The sequence below is a fragment of the Nomascus leucogenys genome, chromosome X (assembly GCF_006542625.1).
Source record: "Nomascus leucogenys isolate Asia chromosome X, Asia_NLE_v1, whole genome shotgun sequence".
NCBI lineage: Eukaryota > Metazoa > Chordata > Mammalia > Primates > Hylobatidae > Nomascus > Nomascus leucogenys.
In genome coordinates this window covers 135,791,968-135,815,077 of record NC_044406.1, presented here as the reverse complement: position 1 = coordinate 135,815,077, position 23,110 = coordinate 135,791,968, and the positions used below count along the sequence as shown (strand labels likewise).

General features: G+C 39.0%; 1 protein-coding gene across 2 annotated transcripts in view; it reads right to left on the bottom strand.

Annotated features, from left to right (window-relative positions):
- The window catches only part of MTM1 (myotubularin 1), a 102,825-nt gene that overhangs the window by 19,550 nt on the left and 60,165 nt on the right, over positions 1–23,110 (bottom strand). For both annotated transcript variants that reach the window (XM_003271839.4, XM_030807027.1), the window contains exons 7-10: positions 14,107–14,190; positions 11,725–11,874; positions 7,355–7,543; positions 3,295–3,480 (exon numbers count right to left, since the gene is read on the bottom strand). In XM_003271839.4, coding sequence (XP_003271887.2) covers positions 3,295–3,480; positions 7,355–7,543; positions 11,725–11,874; positions 14,107–14,190 — 609 coding nt within the window. The remainder of the gene's footprint in view (positions 1–3,294; positions 3,481–7,354; positions 7,544–11,724; positions 11,875–14,106; positions 14,191–23,110) is intronic.

The following is a 23,110-nucleotide window of genomic DNA, read 5'->3' as shown; positions in this document are numbered from 1 at the left end:
GGCAGAGAATGGATTTTCCCCTCGTCCCATCCAGTATTCAAGGTCCAACTCAAGACTATCCACAACTCTGCTTCACGGTCTGAATTGCTATGATGTGACTGATGCCTGAGAAGCCCTGAGTCAGATATCACTACAAGTGTCCACCTAGACTCCCCAATCTCCTGGTAACTCCTTTGGCTTCCATACAGAACAATGACAGTTTCTTTCATTTCTTTCATATCCCCTTTGCTATAGACAAAAGTATAAAACCTTAGAGAGGTCTCTTAAAACATTTCCCACATTCCTTAAGTGCTAACTTCCATACTTCATCTTTTGCAGATGGCCTTACCTCCTAACTTCCTCAGACATCTGAGCCATTGAACAAGACCTACTTTCACCCAGTCTCTCTTCCTTCTATCTAGCTCAGAGTAGCAGCTGAGCCACCTTGCCAATAACTCCTGTACCTGTGCTCTCTCTTTTTTAAAAAAAAAACGCTTCTCCTCTTATTTAGAAAAGTATTATACATTCCCTGGAAAAAAATGGAGAAAACATAGGCCTATTCCTCAGAAATAATAATTATTCACATATTGGTGGATACCTTTCTAAATTCTGTATGTATGCGTGTGTATGTATGTATGTACACATAACTTTTCTTGTACATTTAGGTTCTTTCCAAAGCTTTTCCACTTTTTTTTTAAAGAGATGGGGACTTGTTCTGTCACCCAGGCTGGAATGCAGTGGCACAATCACATTAATAGGTCACTGCAGGCTGAAAATTCCTGGGCTCAATCTTCCTGCCTCTGCCTCCTGAATAGCTGGGACTACAGCTGTGCACCACTACAACTATTTTTTGTTTTTTTGTTTTTTTGTTTGAGTTTTGTAAGAAGCAGGGTCTCACTACGTTGCCCAGGCTGGTCTCAAACTCCTGGGCTCAAGCGATCCTCCCACTTTGACCTCCCAAAGCACTGAGACTACAGGCATGAGTCACCATGCTGGCTCTGTTTTTCCACTATCATAAGCATTCTAGTATATTCATATTTTCAGACCTGTGTGATTATTTCCCTTAAAAAAATTCCTGAACTAAATCTTTTCTCTTTGTCTACAAAACGGGCTGAAGCTTCCCATGACTTGAAAAGCCCTTCTCATAGTCATATGATCCTCAACACTTCCCCCTTCCTTAACTCTCTCTCTTATTAAAAGAACAGTTGATATTAATTACCTCTATTTTCTCACTCACACCCACCACATCACTAGACACCCCCAAGGTCATAAAGGACCTCGCTAATAAACCTCCTTCAAGTACCACTGACCCTTTCTTCTGAAGACCCTTTCTTTACCTTCCAATATCCTCCTTTGATGTCCATTTCTCTCGTATGCCTCCTTCACTGAGCTCCACTTCTCACCTCCTGCCCTGAATACAAACAGGCCCAAAGCTCCACTCAAAGTCCTCTGATCTTTTCCCCACACATCCTCTCTCAGAATCTACATTAAAGGGCTTTGCTTGCATTTGTTGCCCAATAGCTGATTGCCAAACTGACATCTCTGTGTTAAGTCTCTATTTTGGGTTCTACTTTGCAGAAAGCCTGCCTGTTAGACACCACCATGTGGATGGCCCATCACTACCCCAAATGCATGGTGTTTCTCTTGACCAAGGTCCCAATCAAATCTTATTTTTATTTTGCCTTTCATTTTTTTATGAATTTGTCATCCTCACCAATGAATTGTAAAAAACAAAAAACAAAAAACAAAAAAACAAAAAACCTAATTGTGACAACTAAATATAATGTGATACCTGGATGGGATCCTTAAACAGAAAAAGGACATTAGGTAAAAGCTAAGGAAATCCAAATAAAGTATGAACTTTATTAATAGTAAGTTAATAATGTATAAATATTGGTTCATTAGTTGTGACAAATGTACCGCACAATGTGACATGCCATAGTTGTGAGCAGTGTAAGGTGTCAATAAGAAGAAAAACTCGGTTGGGTATATGGGAACTTTCTATAGCACTTTTACAATTGTTCTGTAAATTGAAAACTATTGTAAAATAAAAAGTTTTATTTTGGTTTTTATGTTAGACCTTGTGAATGGGAAAATGGTATAAGACTTTAAGGAGGTTCACATATGATTGAAGAGATGATAGGTATGTGTAAAAAGAGACATAATGTATAGCAAAGTCAGTGGAAGGAACATTCCCTTTGAGATTCGGTGGGATTTGATCTGGTCCTTGAAGAATGTGGAAGGATGGGGGAATCCATTCTAGAGAAAGGACAACCTAGACAAAGGCCCAGAAACGGGCGTAAGTGAGATGGAATTAGGAAGAGTAAGGATTTCTGTAGTTGCAGGTTAATCTACAAACCTGCAGAAGCCAGATGAACAGGGGCGTGGCTGTCAGGTTAGGCTGTTGGGAGCCCCTAGAGGTTTTGGAATAGCAGGATATTTTAGGAAAATGTTCTGTCAGCTGCTTATAGAATAGATACAAGGGAAGGAAGAGAAAACAGAACCATTTTAAGAGTGCAAAGATAGGGGTAGTAATGGCCTAGTTTGAATGCTGCCAGTGTGGGGGTGAGGGGACTATGAGAGTGACAGACATGTTTCCAAGGAAGGGCCTGTGGTACTTGATGATTAGCTCGGTGCAGGAGCTAAAGAAATGTAGGATGACACCAAGAGGGTGAGCCTGGCTAGCTGAGAAAAGCATGCCACCACTTGCAGATGAAGGGTAAGTTGAAAAACAAAATTTGACTAGAGAATATATCTTAATAATTCACCTATACATTAAAGCTGACTTTTTGTTTGTTTACAGAACTAAATGGTTTCTAAAAGTGTTAGTTCCCTCAGATCGCTTCAAGTACTTTTTAAAAAGTGGAGGATTATTGATGCCTTTATCAGGATAAAGGATTGAAAATAATAAAACACAAAACCAATTCTTTAAAATAAGTCATTTGAGATTAGTTTCAAAACAAACAAACAAACAAAAAAAACCAAAACTGACCACCTCTATCTAGGTCCAAAGAGGTCACACTCAGTAATGGTTAGATAATAAATTGGCTATTCCTAAATAAACCTGCATGAAAGACTGAACGACTTAATACTGAAAGATGGAAAGAGATGTCTTTGCAAACTCTAAATCTATTCTGGAATGATGATGTGAAATCTTTAATTATAAAGCAACATAAAACTGTCAAATGTGGTCCTCTACTACAAAGTTTACCTCTCAATGTCCATTTTTTTTTAAGGAATTTAAAAATATCTCCATTCCACTAAACAATTATATTCTTTTTTATATACGCAAATATTTTCACAAAATATACTTGCCTTGATATGTTCTAACCAATGAGTAGACTCCAAACTGGACAACCAATGAGATTCTTCTACATTAGGATAAACAATGTCCTTCACTTTTTTTAAAGATTCCCGCATAACATGAATATTATGAATGTCTAAGAAGAAAAGTTCGGCGTTATGATATGCATCATCACTTTCATATCCTCCTCCTGTTGCCTAAGAAACAACATGAAATACAAACAATCAGTTGAGTTTTCTATTTCATCAGAAACTTACACAAATATTTCTAAAGTTATTTGTCCTCCAAATAACCCCAAACCCTCCAATTTAAATGAATAATTGATGTGACTTGACTTCCTAGCCAACAATAAGTCTCAAAAACATTAGTCATACTTTGAGTTGAAAAAAAAGACAGAAGGCTGGCAATTTCCTGGGGAATCTGTATTCCTAAGGAAAAAAATCATCCTCAAAATGCTCTATAATTAATAGCTCTTCTTCCGGATCTGGAAAGGCAAAAGCAGGTTGTGAAAGGTCCTCGTTCTCCATTAGTTTTGTATCTCTAATAGTACTCTACAGGGGGAAGTGGGGAGGCAGCCAGACTGAGGCAGCAGCAGGCACCTCTGGCTCTGTAACAGCACTCACGTAGGACGTGATGCATTAGAGGAAAACAACAGGCTTTGGAGTCAGACCCAGGCTGATAGCTCAGCTTCAGCTTCTCCTTGCCATGTGATCTGGGACAAGGCACTTAACATTTCTGAGCCTCAACATCCTCTCCTATAAAATAGGGGATAATATTACCTAGGTCTCATACTATTAAAGGAACCACACTCTATTATAATAGCTAATGCCAGCCACTATTTAATGAACTCCTATGACATCCCAGGTACTGTGACTCTTGCTTTACATAATTTTCTCTCTTCAACAATGCTGCAAGATAGGTATTACTGTCCCCATTTTGCCAATGAGAAAACAGAAACTCAGAGATGCTAGTTAACGATCCCCTAAGTCACATAGGTAATAAGTGGAATTCAAGTCTAAGTCTGGCTTCAAAGCTCAAACTTTTTCTACTAAACCATGACTATTTCTCTGCTATGCAAACACCAATGACAGAGCACTGCACATAGTGAGCTCTGAAAGAATAAAAGCTTTCAAGAGGAGACAAGATGGCTACCGCCTACTACAGCAACTACAAGTATTAACTTGCCAGGGCAGGCTTTGGTTCATCTTCACAGCATGGTGAAGAGTGCCCATTTTCCACACTGACAAAAGGAGATGCTATGGTTTCATTTAGGAATCTGGCTGCATTCTGCTTAAACATTTTGAAATGGCATAGAACACGTGGCCTTTGGCCCTTTAAGAAAAAGTTAAACAGTTCTGAGACTTGCAAAGAAAGCAATATTATACTAACTCCAGAATGCCTGTAGGAACAGAACCGGGAAACATCTGCCTGGGGCTGAAGAGGAAAGGAGAAGTCACCAGACAAATGTGCCATAGCTACAATATGCCTATTTTCTCTTTATTAACAACAGTGGAAGGAATATAAGCTTGTAGCCATGGATAGAAGGGCCAAAGAAACTTAGGTTTTTGTTTTGTTTTGTTTTTGTTTTTGTTTTTTCCTGGAGTTAGTCACAGAGAAAGGTTTCCTGCAGAAGTAAGGCTACCATCCATTTAGGTTTCAAACTTGGAGACCTATGTTAAAAGCCAGAGATCTTGGTCTCCAAAGACTCTAGGCAAGAAAATATAGTTACGCAGAAATATTTCTTTAGAGCTTGCTCTAAATAGTATCACTAGTAAGTAGCCATTAAACATTCAGTGTTGTTTTAAAAAAGTTATTAGCTAATAAATAAGCAATTTATTATTCAAGTGGGCCACTTTCTCCTCTTCCTGCTTCTCTACACATGTGGTTTTTAAATAGTTATGGTGATTTTCAAAGAGATTCTTGAAACTGGAGTTCTCTTCATAAATAACTGAAAATAAGTGAAAAAATAAAAGGAAAAATATACTTTATTACTCATCGCTAATGTTTCTGGTAAAAACAGACATTAGCACAGTTCCACATTAATTCATCACGATGTACTGCCACAAAAATAGAAGCGGCTTGCTGCTAGATCTTACCGATCCTTAGATTTTGTTTAATTTAAAATGATGTGCCGTTGCTTGTTGCATCTGGGGATGTAAATTTCTAAATATCCGTAAGGGAGGAACAATTAGGTCCAAGGAGAACAGAAGGTCAGAAAGGGCAACAATCAATTAGTCAAGCACACACTGAGTTCCTGAAAGTTCAAATTCTACATCTCTGGTTACTTTTGAAGTATTCTTTTTGGTTTTCCTTTCTTCAACAAAAAAGAATAATGTAGATTACCTAGGACGATGATGTAAAGGTCTACGGGCCTGTTGCTATGGATATAGACGACTAGCGACTAGCGGAGAGACACAGCAGAGGGAGGGGGAAACAAGTGAGCTTTTTAAAAGAATAACAGAGATCTGTAAAGCTTAGGCTTTTTCCCTGATATTTTCCTTCCCTTAACTCCTAAGAGGACTAGAAATAGAGGCTTGTTTCCCGAGTGTTAAAAAGGCCTTCAGGAATTCTATTGCTAGAATGAGCTTTAGAGTTAATTAGTGTATCCATTTCATGCGTTTTAATATTCTAAAATATTCTTTGTAAATACTTCATTGTAATGTATATCATATCTATTTCAGGCTAAATATGTACATGAAAATATTGCATTTTATATATATATATATTTATATATATATATATATATATATGTATGTATTCACCCTGAAATATATATGAAAGATAATAGGAACAGAGATATATAAAATTAAGGACAATCCAAGAAGATATTTAGATTTAGATTTAATTTTCTGAGTGTTTCACTTACGATTCCTAATTTACTTGTCAATTTAACTCACTGATTGCTTCACATATAATTTCAAAATCATCTCTGGACCAAAAAACAACCGTAGTAACAAATAGCTGGTTTAAAAGCATGCATGGGATGGGGAGGTGGCCCAGGATTAAACGTGTAGGACAGAAGATCTGTGCGCAAATAATGAAGAGTTGAGCTCTGCATGCATGTAGTCTGGCATCCTAGTGCAGACAGACATCACAGATTCTATTAGGAAGCTGCTGCACCTATCTGAGCTGCTCAAGAACTTGTTTTGCTTTCTGGTTCTTATGTTCTGAATAATTGAAGATGCTAGACAAATAACCTCAGGATAAGCAACGTATTAAATATGATGAAATTTAAGCCTACAGCAGAGGAGAAAAAATAAATCTGAAAGCTGGAATGGGAGTGAGCAATTTGGGGCAGGCCCCTCGTGAGCATTTGAAAGAGACAGCAATGATGGGAGGAGAAGGAAAAGAAAAACAACAAAAAGGAGAAATAGAATGTAAAATGCACATCAATCTGGGGCCATTTAGTATAGCAGCAAACAGCCATACACCTTGCAGCAGCTTCTGAAGGCAACACCGTGCAGTCACTGATGTTCATGATGACCCTAATCAATTTTAAGTGCATTCAGCATATTCTGCTTACAGCAAAAAGTCAATTGAGACAGACTTCTTTGAAAACGGTCAACTTTGTGTATGTTTGTGCTTGGGAAAACTCACATACGTGGATCTACTCATTTCTTGAATTATCTTAGGTAAATGAGAATACACATATGTGAGTATATACGGGTATGGGGGAGGGAGTGTTTGAGTAAGCATGCAAATTTAGTATTTTAATAATTACAGCTTCCCATAGCTCCTTACAGATGCCCCAGTAGTGTACACAATGAGTGATCATCCACAGCTGAAAGGGCTTTAAAGCGAATCTGACTTTTTCCTGCCAAGGTCCTAGCCAAAACCCAGTTTCATTACAGTCTAGACATGCCTATTTACCTAAAGTTTATTTGCATTTGATTTTGATGTATTCAATTTTGTTTAAGTTTTGTGATTAAAACTACTTTCTATCTAAGAGAACTGGTTTTCTTAACTATTAATTTAAACCCATGTGTTTCTATACCATGGCAAAAACATTCACAGAAAACACTGCACTCCGTATGTAAGCTAAGTGTCCAGCACATCATTAAGTCCACTCACCTTGTTGGCCACTGCATTTACGCTGGGTCTTGCATCATAGATGGTGAGTTTAGAAATTTGTTTATTAGTCTCCCTGATAACATCGAGATATTTCTCATCATCTTTATTTCGTTTCCCACTCATACCGACAAGAGGCTGGCTGCAACGCACAATGACCGTCTTATTTTCTGGATGAATCCATGACAGCACCTATGGTTAAGTCAGAAAGTTTAAGCTATCAAGAAAGCAAATCTCCAAGCAAACAATTAAAACTGCAAAACAGTAAAGCACTGACCGTTATCAAGAAGTGAATCTGACTGTGCTAAAATAGAATACTTGTTCCCTTGCAATCTCACAGTGTGCGTGTGCCCAGAGACATGCATTTAATAATATAACTCAGAAACAAGTACAATTACCAGTCTTTTCTTAATTAGCACCACATCCAATATAAATTAATTGCTTACCTAAAAATAGTTATATCACTTAAAGGAAATTGAAAGCTTGATCCTATTTTAATTATGTAGCTTGCACTGGATTTGTTATCATATAGAAGCAGCTTTGGCAAAACGTGAGAGGTAAAGGAAATCGTCTCTGGTACAGTATGTTTCTCATAATACCAACTCTGTCTACAGATCATGTTCCCGACAGTCTCAATTCTAGAATCTAACACAGGAAGGAAGAAAACCTGAGCAGAGCAAAACAGATCTCAGGACAGCCCAAAGAGCGAAGATCTGCTCGTCTCCACAGTGCAGTGTGGACATCCAATGCCTAGGGGACCTCATCAAGCCCTGATTCAGAACCTGTCTTCTCTAATTTTATACACAAGTCTAGTACATCTGCTCCCTGGTTGCCAAGCTCATAGCATGTGAAAAGTAATACGCGTAAAAGGTAGCTAATAATGTAATATACCAAAAACGACAGAATTGTACACTTGAGATGGGAAATTGTTTGGTATGCGAAGTAGATCTCAATAAAGCTGTTAAAAATGGGGAGCTGAAGAATTGCAGCACAGTGGGCGACAATGTGGACTTTGGGGTCTGGTGCCATCTCTGCCGTGGCTCTAACCTCAGGCATTTCACTCGCAGCTTCTCTGGCTTCCCTTTCCTCTTCCATAAAATGAGGAGAATAATATAATCTCATAGGGTTGCTGGGTGGCCTGAAGAAGAATGCCCAGAAAGTCTGTAATAAACACTGGCTCGTGTTAGCTTATAGAGGCAGGCCCAGCAGCCAGGAAAGTCAGTTAACAAAAACTACAAAATGCAGATACAAAGAACAAAACAAGCATAGTCACGTGGGCTCACTCAACATAACACCAAATTCCCTGATGTCTCTGAAGTTCCTACTCCACGATGGCAAATGACAAACATTGATGTTTATAAAAATGAGTGTTTATAATGACAACAGGTTATTGAGAAAAGATTATACGATAATATTTATTCATTCTCAGAACAAATATGGTCCTTGCACCATGCTAGAGATCAATTAAAAACACCATCGTAGCCCCTGCCTAAGAGTCCAAAGGCTCAGAACTGGGAGCCTTGGAGAAGGTACTAGTGGGACCTAAACCTCCACCTTCCAATCTATAATGCACAGCACATATGAGATCTGCCTTCCCTTCCCTCTATGGCCCTGGTATCAAGAGACAAGAGACATGACATCACTTTAAAAGAGCAATTTGCTACACATTTAAAAGATTTATTATTTGAGAAAGACCCTCATCAAGTTGTAAATTTCAGTCGGGCCATAGGCAATGGCCTCCCTTCCCCCACCCCTCTTCTCTTTGTGGTGCCATGTTAGGAAACGCTACTCCTCTGAGTTGTTTCACCTCTTTTAATTTCTTTGCAGGAGGGGGGATTTTTACTACTTTTTGAAAAGGATGCTTATTACAGAGCTAAACAGGTACAAATAATGTTCATTTCACAGTGTCAACTACCATGAGTGCTTTTACAGTATATGGCACTGTATTATTAAAATTAATATCTAGAAGCCATAGATAATTAAGTACACAAATATCTAACCACTGAAAGATGTTTATTACAGCATTATTTATAATAGCAAAAGATTAAGCAGAAGCTGAATGTCTCACAATGGAAAACTGATTAAATCATGGTACATCTACACACTGGCATATGAGCGGATCATATTTAGCAACATGGGAAGTTGTTTACAAGATATTGCTAGATAGAAAAAGACACAAATTATAGAATAATTTCTATAGACTGAGACACAAATTATAGAATAATTTCACTTTTTTCAAATACATATATATGTGTGTGTGTGTGTGTGTGTGTGTGTGTGTGTGTGTGTCTGAAAGGATATATACCAACAGTGTTAACCCTGCCTCTCACTAGGTGGCAGACTCCTTTTTGCTTATCAGTATTTTTTATAATGCTTAAAATGAACGTGCATTACTTGTACATTAAAGACTCATAAAATTAAGACAAATCTGTTTCAGAATAAGAGAACACATATCCATTAATGGAAACATTTAATGCACATTGATTATTTCTCTACCCAGCGATATTTTATTACAGTTTGTATCTTATTTACATGCAAAATAAGATCTCTTTCCTGTCATTTCCTTTTGTATTTTTACATGAGCTTTTATAAAAAGAACTGACTATCAGATATTATGATTTCACATTAAAGGCACATACATTTTCTGGGTGGAAGCAAAGCTCTGAGACTTAGCCAACAGCCGGGTGGTTAGAAAGCATACTGCAAAGAACATATTACCACGCTTAATAGTACCTAATAGTAGATCTATAAATATGTAGAGGTGATGGGGAACTTGGTCTTTCCTACAAAAGCTATTTTAGAAAAAATAAATACAAATTGGTGGCCATGATAAAGTAAGAAGGATCAATAATAAGACTAAATAAAAAGTTAAGAAATTCTATCTGCTCTACAGTAGACACTCATTCATTCAGAATAATGGGGACTACTGGATCAAGATGGCAACCAAGCATGGTGGAAAGGGCACAGTTGTTTAATTTTCTCTGTTTCAAATCCCATGGAATTCACCCACATACACAAATGACACGGTAGATGCTCAATAAATATGAACTGAATGAATACATGAACAAAACTGAGCCAGGCTACCCTAGCCCAGTTGTCCTTGTGAGCAAGGCATGTATTAGCAAGACAGACAGCCAGCCAGGGTAGGGGTGTAGTCTGTGGCTATGGTACAGAAGAGCATGTCCAAACAGAGCACAGGAAGACTGAACTTGTAACCCTAGCTTCATTAGCATCATGTTCTAACAACATGAGCTAAAGAACATACTTTCAAGTACAATTTATATCCTGAAGATATGAACAGACACTACTAACTGGAGAAGCAAGTGAATTAAAAAAAATCATTACATAAGGCATTTATTAATTTTAATGGGTAAAATAGTAGTGCTATAGTGGAAAAACATGACAGACACTGCCTTAGCAGAATAATCACAGTTAACATCACTAATAACGGGACAAATCAACAGCATGTCTCCTAAGGTGGTGCACTGAGAACACAGCATCACTTCTGCGGTTTTATGGCTAGAAGTGTGTAACAAGTGAATTAAAAAAAATTACAATTCATATTAGGCTGACAATACAAAAGGTTTGCACAAATATCCTTTTAAGGAAAAAAAAAGTCTAGACTTGAAAAAGGCAAGGTAACATTAAGTCTTAATTTCTTCAACCTTTGTTTTTAAACATTTACTTATTACGAAAAAAAAAAAAACCCAATGTACTTATGACAGACCCTGAAAATTAGCAGGGGAGAATACCTAAATTTTTAGTCAATTTTTGTCAATGTTAGACAGTGTGACATGCCCATTAATATTTAAGGACCAAAAGAGAGCTTCGTGAACTAGGTGCAGTGATACCGTATGGATAGTGTCTGGAATAATCTATACTTGACTCCAGTTAGACAATGGTATTGGGGCAGCCTGCAAAGGTGACGGGGGTGAGCTCATGGTGAGTATATGTCAAAGTCTGTGCTGACATATTTTATAACAAGACAGTGTGTTCTTTCCAGCATGATTTATCTGACATTTATCAAGAGCCTATCATATAGTATCATGTATTGTGCCACAAAGACAAAAGCCACAAGGAGCCTGTCCTTCCTTGCTTCCTTCCACACAGCACTTGGTTCCCATTACTTGCAGCCCCTCTCTCGTAGAGAGCTCTTTATTTGCATTCATTCTCGATCCTTAGTTGCAAGCTCCTAGAAGGCAGGTGACGGCACACTTCTTCTCCAATCTGGTATGGTACTTTGCACTCAGAAAGCACTTAGTAAGTATTTTTTGGGATGGAATTCCAAAGGGACTGTTTCTCTAAGTTATATGACTACCATTCTTATGGCCTAAAAGGTGCTCTTCAAGAGAAACATTAATTGCAGTACTCACTGGAATTCGGTTTCGGGACCTAAAAGTTGCAACTCTCCGGAGGTCATCATCTGAGGCACGATATGGAACCACCAAAAGAGCAGGGTAAGTGTCACAGAGCTCATAGCACTTATTAATAAAAGTTATCCTCCAATGGTGATTGGGCAAGCCCTGTGAGGAAAAAAAGAAATTCAAGTCAGTATTGCTTGACCTCATTCTCTGGATTTGGCCTTGGGCCTCTTGTCTTCCTTCTAGCAATATGTGCACATGCCTCTTTGACCACAGGGTGATGGCGGTCTACCTATTTATAATAAGGGTGCCAAATCAATAATCCAGACAACGTAAGAACACAAGACAAAACACTGGTGGTTTTTACAGTTCTAAACTATACTTTGTAAATACAGATTCTCTTGAATTCAAAGGAACTCGTCTTCCTTTATTTTGTGTCCACATATTCTTTACTACCTGTACCACACAGATAAACCCAAGTTCATCCCCCGCCCATGCACCCCTCCCATCCCCTAAAAAAAATACCCTGCTTCATCTTAATCTGGCTCTAACTGAGGGTAGAAAAGAGATCAGGCAACTTCCTCTCCCTGCTCAAAACAGAGTGAATGCTTCAGTCTGCTCCAAAGTGGAAAGAGGCTGAGCTCATGAAGAAAATCACAGAGGGGAAGTAAAGGAAAACCCCTCTGGGGAGGCTCATTTCGCCACCTCCGATGAGTTTTTTTCAATCAAGTTGTTTGGAATCAATGATCGCCCTACAGTTTGTGTGAGAAATACACTCATTTGCATTTTAAGCAGGCTGCTAATGTGACAGGGAGACACAGAAGACACCTCCCATCCTATCATCTCCCCCACAAAATTGTATTTAGTATAGAAAAGATTCAGAGGTGGTGGAATATTCTCTCCCCATTCTCACAAATGCACAGATACACACACAAAAGTGAGCTATGTGGGTGTTTGCTTTGGGGACAGACATTGTACCTTTTCTTTAGGTCTGGCCCTAGAGACCACGGACCAAACAGATGTTGAGTCTGATGCTGAGTCCAATTAGACAGTTATAAGTCCCATCAGAAAGTTATAAGAAAAAAAGATTGAATATAATGGCAGTCTAGAACAAAATACCTTCAACAGTTCATATATGCATGCAATCTTAAAAACAGGAACTGTTTTGTTTCAAGCTAGAAGCTTTGAACTAAAAAAAAAGTCTTAATGTTATCAGTAATACTTCAAAAATAAGGTGAAAATATTTTAACACATCATTTACAGAGGTCTCCAAAACATGCAAAATGTTTTCATGGTCCTTCTTCCGCCTCAATAGCTAGTCCAGAACTGAGGCCATTAAAGTGGGAGGAGTGCAAAGCCTTAGAAAACTCAACAGTCTAAACGTGACTTATGGAAGCAACAGGATATACTATCTCACATGTGTTCTAAAGCTAAACTCCTGCACCCAAATTCCAGAGCGTCAAATCTGCTCATGAATATGCAAACCGTTGATTAAGACTAAAAAAGGAAACCAATCCAGATTTTTCATGGTGAAGGTGGTGACTAGATGGTTCTTCTCAAGTCTAGGGTTCTACAATTTTACTTTATATTCACTACCTTTTCATATAAAGCAAATGGGCTTGATCTGATTCTCAAATCTCATTCAACAAAACTTTTCAATTATCTTAAGAGCTTTGTAGAACAAGAATTGTGAATAATCCCATCGCGCAACTCCTAGCTGTCTACAGATTTGGTTATACCAGAGGTCAAACTGTGGCTCTTGTTACATATTATGCACAGAATTCCCTTAACAAAAATACTGCAAGAGACTTTTGTTCCTGAACAGCAATATGAGACCAAGCCTCTTGCCTTTATTATAGCAAATAAACATGCATGTAGGTGATATAAGAGAGCAGTAAAGGCAATTATAATGTACACTTATCAAAGCTTCCTTGAAAAAGACATCACTACAGGAAAACAGTTCTAATTCATTTGAATCTGTAAACTGAAATGAATATAATTTAAATCTAACTGCAAATAATAGTTAAGCTCCCAAACATGCATATACATAGCAACATCAAGTCCTAAAGTGTAACTTCTAAAATGTTTGACGTTTCTAAATCCTAAGTATTTAGCTCATTTCATAAACACAAAATTGATGCTCTTCACATAGGGAAGGAAATAGAATTTAGTGATCCAGTCTTCGATGCAGCTTGCATGTGGCAATGGAATGAGCTTATAAGCTATACAGTAATAGAATGAGATATATTGTACAAAATGTGGATAATATCACCACCATTGAAAAGATATTTAGCAAGGATGTCGCTGATTTTCAGAAAGCATGGCTGATGACATACTGTCATAATGCATGTTTCAGGTTCATCACATACCAGACAATAGCATCTAACAACTTACCTGCCTCCTGTATTCTTCCACTGGATTGTAAACTGTCCATCCATCCACGTTAAACTTTTCTTCATTTAAAAATGCAAATAATGGCTAGAAAAGGCAAAAAATAAATAAAGTTCAGTGTGAAGGAATAGTCTACTATTATAGTACATCCTTTGATTTCTCGCAAAATAAATTTCACCAGATTTGCCGACCATGAAATTACAACCCAAACCAAGACTTATAACAAAAAAAAAAAAAAAAAAAAAAAAACCAGTGGAAAACTCAGATCAGACTTACGCTAACTTCTATCTTGAGTAATAGAAAGAAGCCTCAATTTTCTATGGCTATAAATCTCTCAATTGTTCTTTTAATGATGTTCCACAAAAAAATCAGATTACCAGACCAAAAAGTGCCTATCAATTTTAAACAGTATTAGCAATTGATCAGGTACAAGCCACTAAAAAGAAGGAAAGGAAGAAAAATAAAATTCAGGAATTATTGTTAAACAGTGCAACTGTCTCAAAAGGGAAAAATGACATGTTTATTTTTTAAAAAGATAGGATATTAAGAAAACTCTGAGCTAACTGTTCTCTGTGAATTCTGAATCAATGCCCTGGTTTCTGTGAAATGGCAGGACTCAGATCTCTCACCTCTTCTCTATATATACTCACCCTCAACATGCTGTTGATACGTTTGATAGCTTCAAATACCATCCATACTCTAGTGACTAGTAAGGACCTACCATTCTCCAGCATCCCCTCTGAATTCCAGACTTGGCTATCCAAGTGTCCACTCTACCACCCCACCAGACTGCCTAAGAGGCATCTGGAGAACTCTCAAGTTAACATATCCAAAGCCAAACACCCTTGGCTCCCCCTACCCAGTCCTGCTCTTCCCACAGTCTCCCCATTTCAGTACATGACTTCCAGCTGATTGGGCTGAAAACCTTGGATTCATCTTTATCACCACATGGCTACCACCCTGGTCCAAGCCTCCATAATCTCTTACTTGGTTGATTACAAAAACCTAACTGCTCCCCTGCTTTCATCTTTGTACTTCTCAAGTCAGAGTGACAGTGTCATAGGTCAGATGAAGTCCTTTCCTTGCCCAAATCCTCCCGTAGCTTTCCACTTTGTGAGGAGTAAAGGTGGAAGTCCTTCCAATGGTTTATGCAGCTGTCTGCCATCTGCCCATCTCCCCCGCCACATCTCTGCTCTCAGACTCACTCGCTCCACGTAAGTCACACCTGCCTCCTGTGCCACTCCCTAGGCACATGCCACATGCCACTCTCAGGGCCTTTGCGGCTACTATTCCATCTGCCTGGAATTTGTTTACCTCATGGCTTCTTACTTCTCTCACATCTCTGATCCAATAATCTTAATCAGTTAAGACCTTCTCTGACACCCTACAGAAAAACATGTTACCCTCACAACAGCACTCCCTTATTCCCATCTGATTTTCTCTATCACTTATGACCGTTTGACATATTACATATGTACTTGTTCACTGTACATATATACTATCCCCGCCCCTAGAACATGGGCTCCATGAAAGTACACACTTGCTTCATTCCCATCCTTTATCCCCAGTAACTACAATGGCGCCTGGTCAGAGGGAGGCAGAACACAGGCTCGCTGACCGAATGAAGACATGAAGGCCCACACAGCCCCTGTACAACCATCTTCTCTGGAGGCGCTGCGTCTGGGCACTTTTCCTCTATGTAGCTCCCTCCCCATCTGTTTTCCTCTGTCATCAGACTAATTACTTTGAACACCAGTGTTCCCTCCCCTACAACACAGTGTATTTCTGGAAAAGCATCTTTCAGCAGCAACAGTTTTCTGCATGTGAATGGCAAGAGGTTTAAGGTGAAAACTGCCCAAGAACATGCTCTCCAGAATGTCTTCTCAAACTTTCCCAGGCATGCAGCACACTCTGCAGGTCTCAACTATGGCAGCGCTAGGCCCGAGTGCTGTTTATTCTAGATGGCTGGCATGATAAGCACACACTGGTAATGACGCTGACCAAGCTAAGCGATGCACTGAGGCTTTAACCTGACACTGAATCCACAGCAATGCTTAATTATTCAGTACCACTGGGGAAAATATGTGATTTCTGTTAAGTTTAACTTAAAGACAGAGGGACTTTGGGCGAAAATAGCACTAAAATGTTTGGTGCACTCATTTATCATAAACAGAATATATGGGACATGCCTAAGCATTCTCTTGGCAATATATCATTACTGTGAACATCTGATACTGCACTGGTCAGTACTTGGCACAGGTAAACATTCAGGATTGTTGAATGATTTGAGTGATGTACTGTTAACATGGTTGTAGATGGTTTGAGACCTAAGGCTCTAATGTCACTTGAGAAGAAAACCTAGAACTTGCTTTCTTGAAATAAGTTCCTGACCTCAACATGGTTTTTGTTCATTTGTTTTAGTTATTTGCATCTTTCCCATGAAGCTCAAGTGAATATGGCAGCTTTTAAAAACCAAAGAGAAAAATTCCTAAATTGAAGGCCCAGATAAAGCTTTCCTTCCAGAAAAAATCATCATGTGTAGTAATGCTATCACTATTAACTTTCAAGCAGCATTTTCAACCTAAATTACTATTTTTTCAATCCCTAATGTTAAAGCACCTTCTTTTTTTTGCTTCCAGTATTCCTGTATCTTACATGAAAATTTCTAAGTTTATAAAATTGTTATCAGAAGATCAAAGCTATATGGCCTAAACAAAAATTATCTACATAACTTCCTTAATATGTTTTATAAAAGAACCTGAACAGAAGCAACATCAAAATTTTTTGTCATTAGTATGAGACTGAGACAATGTCCCCATGGTAACCACACATCAGATGGCCTCTCTCATGAGATCACTTCTATGACGATACTTCACATTCTAATATCCAGAGCGAGTCAACTAACTGGTATCCTTTAACCCGAAACATGTCTATTCGAACTGGTGACAAAACAACTCCCAGTTTACTCTTGATGCTAAGAGCCAGGCTTGGACCCCAGATATTTCAGGAAGAATTATGAATCGCACAACAGCCAAATATTTCTCCTCATGAAGCACATAGCCACACATCTAATATTAAATTGGAGCTTAGGGTAGAAAAGACTGGGTGCTTAAACCAATATTTTCACCATTCAAATAAATTAGCTTACAAACACAGAAAAACATTTTTCAAAAAGCATTATTAGGTAGTGTTTATGTGGTGTTTTTATTTAAAAACTAAGTTTTCCATAAGCTACTTGGCTCAATTGAAGGGAGCAGTCTGAAAGAGCCAATACCATTTTCTAAACTTGAAAGTAAGAGGACTTACTTTTCAGATATATTTTCTTTTTTTCTTAAAGATTAAGAGAATATAGGCTCTCAGAGTAACATAAAGTTGGATTATTACAAAAACAAAAATAAAGCAATAACAAAACACATTCATCTGTACCTCATCATCAAAAAGTATAAAATTCCCTACAAGTGGTAACTTGTTACAAGCCTAATTAAAGCTATTTCAAAATTGTTAAAACCTAAAGTGAATAGGTTATACGTCTTGAGGTTTTTAGCTGTCATTTACTTTCTCTTCCAGACAATGTATTCTTTAGCACTTTATTAATGTGTTGACACTTTCAACCATTATTCTTAAATATAACCTTGGGTCAATTTTGACCCTTAATTTGGGAACTCTAAATCACATGGAGAGAGCTGGCTCTCAAGTATTTTCCATTATAACCATCAAGCAGAGCGTCTTGTTTGCTAAATGTGTAATGATAAAGCTTACTCAGTGAACACGTCCAAGTACTAACTTCATTGACTATGGAAAATTCAAGAACGATTCAGTCCCAATTGAGCAAAGTCTTAGGACAGAGAAGATGTTTTGCTGAGCATCACCTTTCAGTTGATGCTTTAGCAAGTCCTACGTGGCTTTCTTCTAGGGTGTGGTCCTTATCTACGGCTCTGCCTCAGAATCGGGGGTGAAGTGGGCTGCTTTTTCCAGATGCTAAACCATGCCCTGTGCCCTGCTTCACCCCTACTGAATCAGAATCTCTAGGGGGTGACTTTCTACCTCCTTGGTCCTAGAAGGGCCATGTGGGATGTACCAGAACTCTCAGGAATGTAGCCTAAGGATTCTGTGTGGTCAAGCTGTTGGGGAGCTACTTTAGTTTGTTTTAGATTATTTTGAAATAATTATAGATTCACAAGAAGTAAATCTTCAGCCAGCCTCTCCAGGTGTTAACATCTTGTATAACTTTTAGCACAATATCAAAATCAGGAAACTGGCAGAAGATACTCTCAAATGGCCACCCTCACCTTCCTCAAGTGAGCAAGTCACATCTTCCTTAATTTTGCTCTGTATTAGTATTTGGGCATTTCATCAATTCACAATTCACTAGATCCCTACTAGTCAAGAGATACTGTACATGGAGACTTTTTTTTTTTAAAGCAATCATGTGCATTGTTTCTGGATTAAAAATAGCACAATGTAACATTTGAAAAATGTTAAAGGACAAACTTGAGATGAAACTCTCTGATTTCACACCAGGGATAAAAACAGCTCTGACATAGGGAATATAACTTGTCATTTTAATTTAGCTACATTTATCATTGTAACTTGTGGGGGTAAAGACTCTGAAATGACAACAGATTTTAGCTTTCACTTAATTAGCCATTATTTTTAAATGGCACCTATATAAAGATGCACTGATTTCCTTAAAACATCTAGATTGGATTTTTTGTTTATTTAAGTGGAATCTATAAATGTTAATTCTTGAGTTTCCTTTGAGGACGGACAGCTGTCTGTCACTGTCATAGGCTCTCTCCAGCTCATAATCAGGGGAATAAATTGATAAACTATGAACATTTAAAAGTGTTTTCAAATGATGTTAACAGCACGCAATGGCACAACTGATGAATGTGATTTTTCAGGAAGATGACTCTTAATGACCTATGTCTCCAAATACCTAAACTTAAAACTTCAGGGAACCACTTACTAACTGCTTCTTTTTGTTTTTTTGTTTTTGTTTTTGAGACAGAGTCCTGGCTCTATCACCCAGGCTGGAGTGCAGTGGTGCCATCTTGGCTCACTGCAACCTCCGCCTCCTGGGTTCAAGCAATTCTTGTGCCTCAGCCTCCAGAGTAGCTGGGACTACAGACACACATCACCATGCCCGGCTAATTTTTTTTTTTTTTTGTATTTTAGTAGAGACAGGGTTTCACCACATTGCCCAGGCTGGCCTTGAACTCCTGAGCTCAGGCAATCTACCCCCCTTGGCCTTTCAAAGTGCTTGGATTACAGGCGTGAGCCATCGCATCTGGCCCAACTGCTTCTTTCTGGATTAAATTTTGCAACGTTTGAACAGGAATTGAAGCTAGCTTTTTTTGTTTTTCGAATTTGATTTCTGAAATTAAAGACACTCATCTTTTTAAAAAGCTTCCATCTACCATTTAAAAAAAAAAAAAGCTACATTCAGTCAACCACCAAATTCTACTGATTTTACCATCTGAATCTTTCTCAAAAGCATCATCTGGAGTCCCTGTCCATTGCCCCATTTCAAGCCCTCATCATCAAGGACTGGGGTGACTAGCAAAAATCCCCAGTAATGGTTTTCCTCTCTCCTCCACTCCCATCCCCTCCACCTACTCTGCACACACTGCAGCCCAGCAATCTTTTTGAAATGGAAATTTAATCATGCCACGTTCCTGCTTAAAACCATTAAATGGCTCCCTTCACCTTCAGATAAAAAGCAGACGTTCTGAGTGGGGAATGTTAGGCTCTGCAATCTTTGGCCCAGCCTCCTCTGCCCCCAGCACTATCTCCTGTTGGTACCCCCACATGCACGCTGTGCTCCCGGACACCAAACTGCATGTGAGTTCAGCCTGCATCTGTGCGGCCTCTTTGCATGCCCACAGACTGTTCCTTCAGTATGGCATGCCAATTTCTGCCTGACAAATGCTCCTACTCATCTTGCAGAATCTGACTCCTCTAGGAAGCCCTGCTTTGTGCTCCTGTGACATCCTGTGCACCACTGTATCATATGCATCTCTTTGTTTGCATTACCCAGGAAAACAGCACTCCTTGGGAACAGGAAGTGGGTATCAGCTCTAGATCCCTGAGCACAGCCATAATGTAGCATTCTGTAATTGCTTAAGCAACAATAGAAAGGAAAAGAAAAAGAAGAGGAACAAGGGGAGGCTCGTTCTACCATACAGTGCAACATCTTATAAAGCTTCAATAGTTAAAAGAGCACACCTGGTGCATGAATAGAATAATTAATGCAACGAGAACCTCTTAGAAATAAAATCAAACATGCAGAGGAATTCAGTGTGAGATAAGGACAGCACTTCAAATCAGCAAACTAGTCAACAAACGATATTGCAACAAGAGGGCAAGAAAGAGTTGGATTCATATCTTATACTTTAACTCCAAATAAATTCCAAATAGATGAAATACTGAAATCTTAAGGAAGAAACCAAATTACTAGAGGAATATGAGATAATTTATTTTATTTTTTATTTATTTATTTTTTTGGAGATGGAGTCTCACTCACTCTGTCGCCCTGGGTGGAGTGCAGTGGAGCAATCTCGGCTCACTACAAACTCTGCCTCCCAGGTTCAAGCAATTCTCGTGCCTCAGCCTTGTGAGTAGCTGGAATTACAGGCATGCGCCACCACGCCCAGCTAATTTTTGTATTTTTAGTAGAGACAGGGTTTCGCCATGTTGGCCAGGCTGGTCTCGAATCCCTGACCTCAGGTGATCTGCCTGCCTCGACTTACCAAAGTGCTGGGATTGCAAGGTGTGACTCACCATGCCTGGCTGAGATAATTCCTTATAAGTCTGAGTAGGGAAGATTTTCCTAATTGGGATAGAAGGCTCAGAAGCTATAACAGAAAAGTATGCAGAAGAATTAACATGGCAGGCCTGAGGCTGCTCTCCTTAGAAAGGCCTGCATACATGGTTGGCCTTGCCAGACACTTGGTAATCTGGATTTCAGCAGAGTTCTCACCATTCCCTCACTGGTAAGATTGGTTCACTGTGTCCAAACTGTTTGTATAAACAATGTGGTTTACACTGAACTCCTGCTTTTCTTCTGGAAGCCTGGAATTTTGCTTGTGCTAGGCAGTGGGTGCTTACATGGCCAGCCCCAATAAACACTGTGGACACAAAGTCTCCAGTGAGCTTCCCAGGTGGGCAGCATCTCATATGTGCTGCACAACTCATTGCTGGAGGAATTAAGTGCATCCTGTTTGATTCCACTGGACAAGAACTCTGGAAGCCTGTGCCTGGTTTCCCCCGAATTTCAACCTATGTGCCTTTTCTCTTTGCTGGTTTTGTTTTGTATCCTTGTGCTGTAATAAGCCATACCTGTGACTACAATCATATGCTGAGTCCGGTGAGTCCTCTTATCGAATCACCACACGTGGGGGTGGTTTTAGAGCCCCTCAACACAGACTCTCAAATGCTACCAAATAAATAGAAAACAATTCTCCGTAGCAAAATCCATCATAAAGTCAAAAAACATACAGGAAAAATATTAGTCACTCATATTAAACATCACTATAGCTATTACATAGCTATAGTGTAGTAGTATTAGTAGTGTTAGTTGTAGTACCTACAACTAACAAGAAAAAGACCAAACATCCAAACAAAAAATAGGTAGAATATACAGAGAATGGAGAAATGCAAATACAAATAGCTCAAACCTAAAGATATTCAATTTTACCCAAACAGGATAAATGCAAAATAAAACTGGAAGCTACATTTTCACCTATTAGATTGAAAAAGATTAAAAGATCAGAAAACATACTGATCTTGCTATGGGTTGCTATGGTAAGCAGAATAAAGACCTCCCAGCCAGGGCTGGGGCTCACGCCTGTAATCCCAGCATGTTGGGAGGCCCAGGAAGGCAGATCACCTCTGAGGTCAGGGGTTCAAGATCAGCCTGGCCAACATGGTGAAACCCCATCTCTACTAAAAATACAAAAATTAGCCAGGTGTGGTGGCCCACACCTATAATCTCAGCTACTTGGGAGGCTGAGGCACGAAAATCGCTTGAACCCAGGAGGCGGAGGTTGCAGTGAGCTGAGATCGCGCCACTGCACTCCAGCCTGGGCAACAGAGCAAGACTCTTGTTTAAAAAAATAATAAGAAGAAGAATGTCTTCCCAAAGATGTCCATGTCCTAATCCCTCAAACCTGTGTTACGTTACCATATATGGCAATGAGGAATTAAGGTAGTACATGGAATGAAGATCATAGGGTGGAGAAGCACATTCACTGGGCAATGTCTATTGGTGGATGGAAACAGATACATGACAGTGTATATAGCTCTCTACCATTAGGCTTAAGGGGGAAGGAATGTGAATCAGTTAAGTGTATAGGCCTAAACTATCACTGGATGGAGACGCAATAAACTGAAAACTTGGTTGTCTATGAGGAGGGCAATGAGGTAGCTGAAGTGTGCTGGGAGGGAGATATCTTTTCTGTATACCCTTTTACAGTTCCTGAATTGTCAATCATGAACATATATTACCTATTTACAACTTAAATTAAAAAGTAAATACTTATTGAATAAATGACCTTTCTAAAAAGCAGAATATTCTCACTGATGTCTTGGTTGCTACTGATTCCGATTAATTCGCTCTATTTACGTTAGTATATTCACTCGATAAACATTTACTGAGGCTCTACTATGAACAAGGTATGAAGTGGAGAAAAAGGCAAGGAAGACACAACCTCTGTCTTTAAGGAGTTGGAAGTCATCCAAAGGAGAGAGATGAGGAGGGCACATAGAGAGGAAAGCAGCAAGTGCCACAGGTGGAGAGAGAAAGTACTATGAGGCCCAGAGAATGCCCAGCTTACTTCTTGACAGATGGGGCTTGGAGGGACGTTGTTGGTATCTGAACTACCCTGGAAGGATAAGACAACTCTGGACAAGACGAGAACAAAAAGGCACAAATGGCAGCCAAACTCAGAGAATACATGGCCCCTGGCGAACATCTCAGTCTACACACAACTCCATTGAGTGAAGA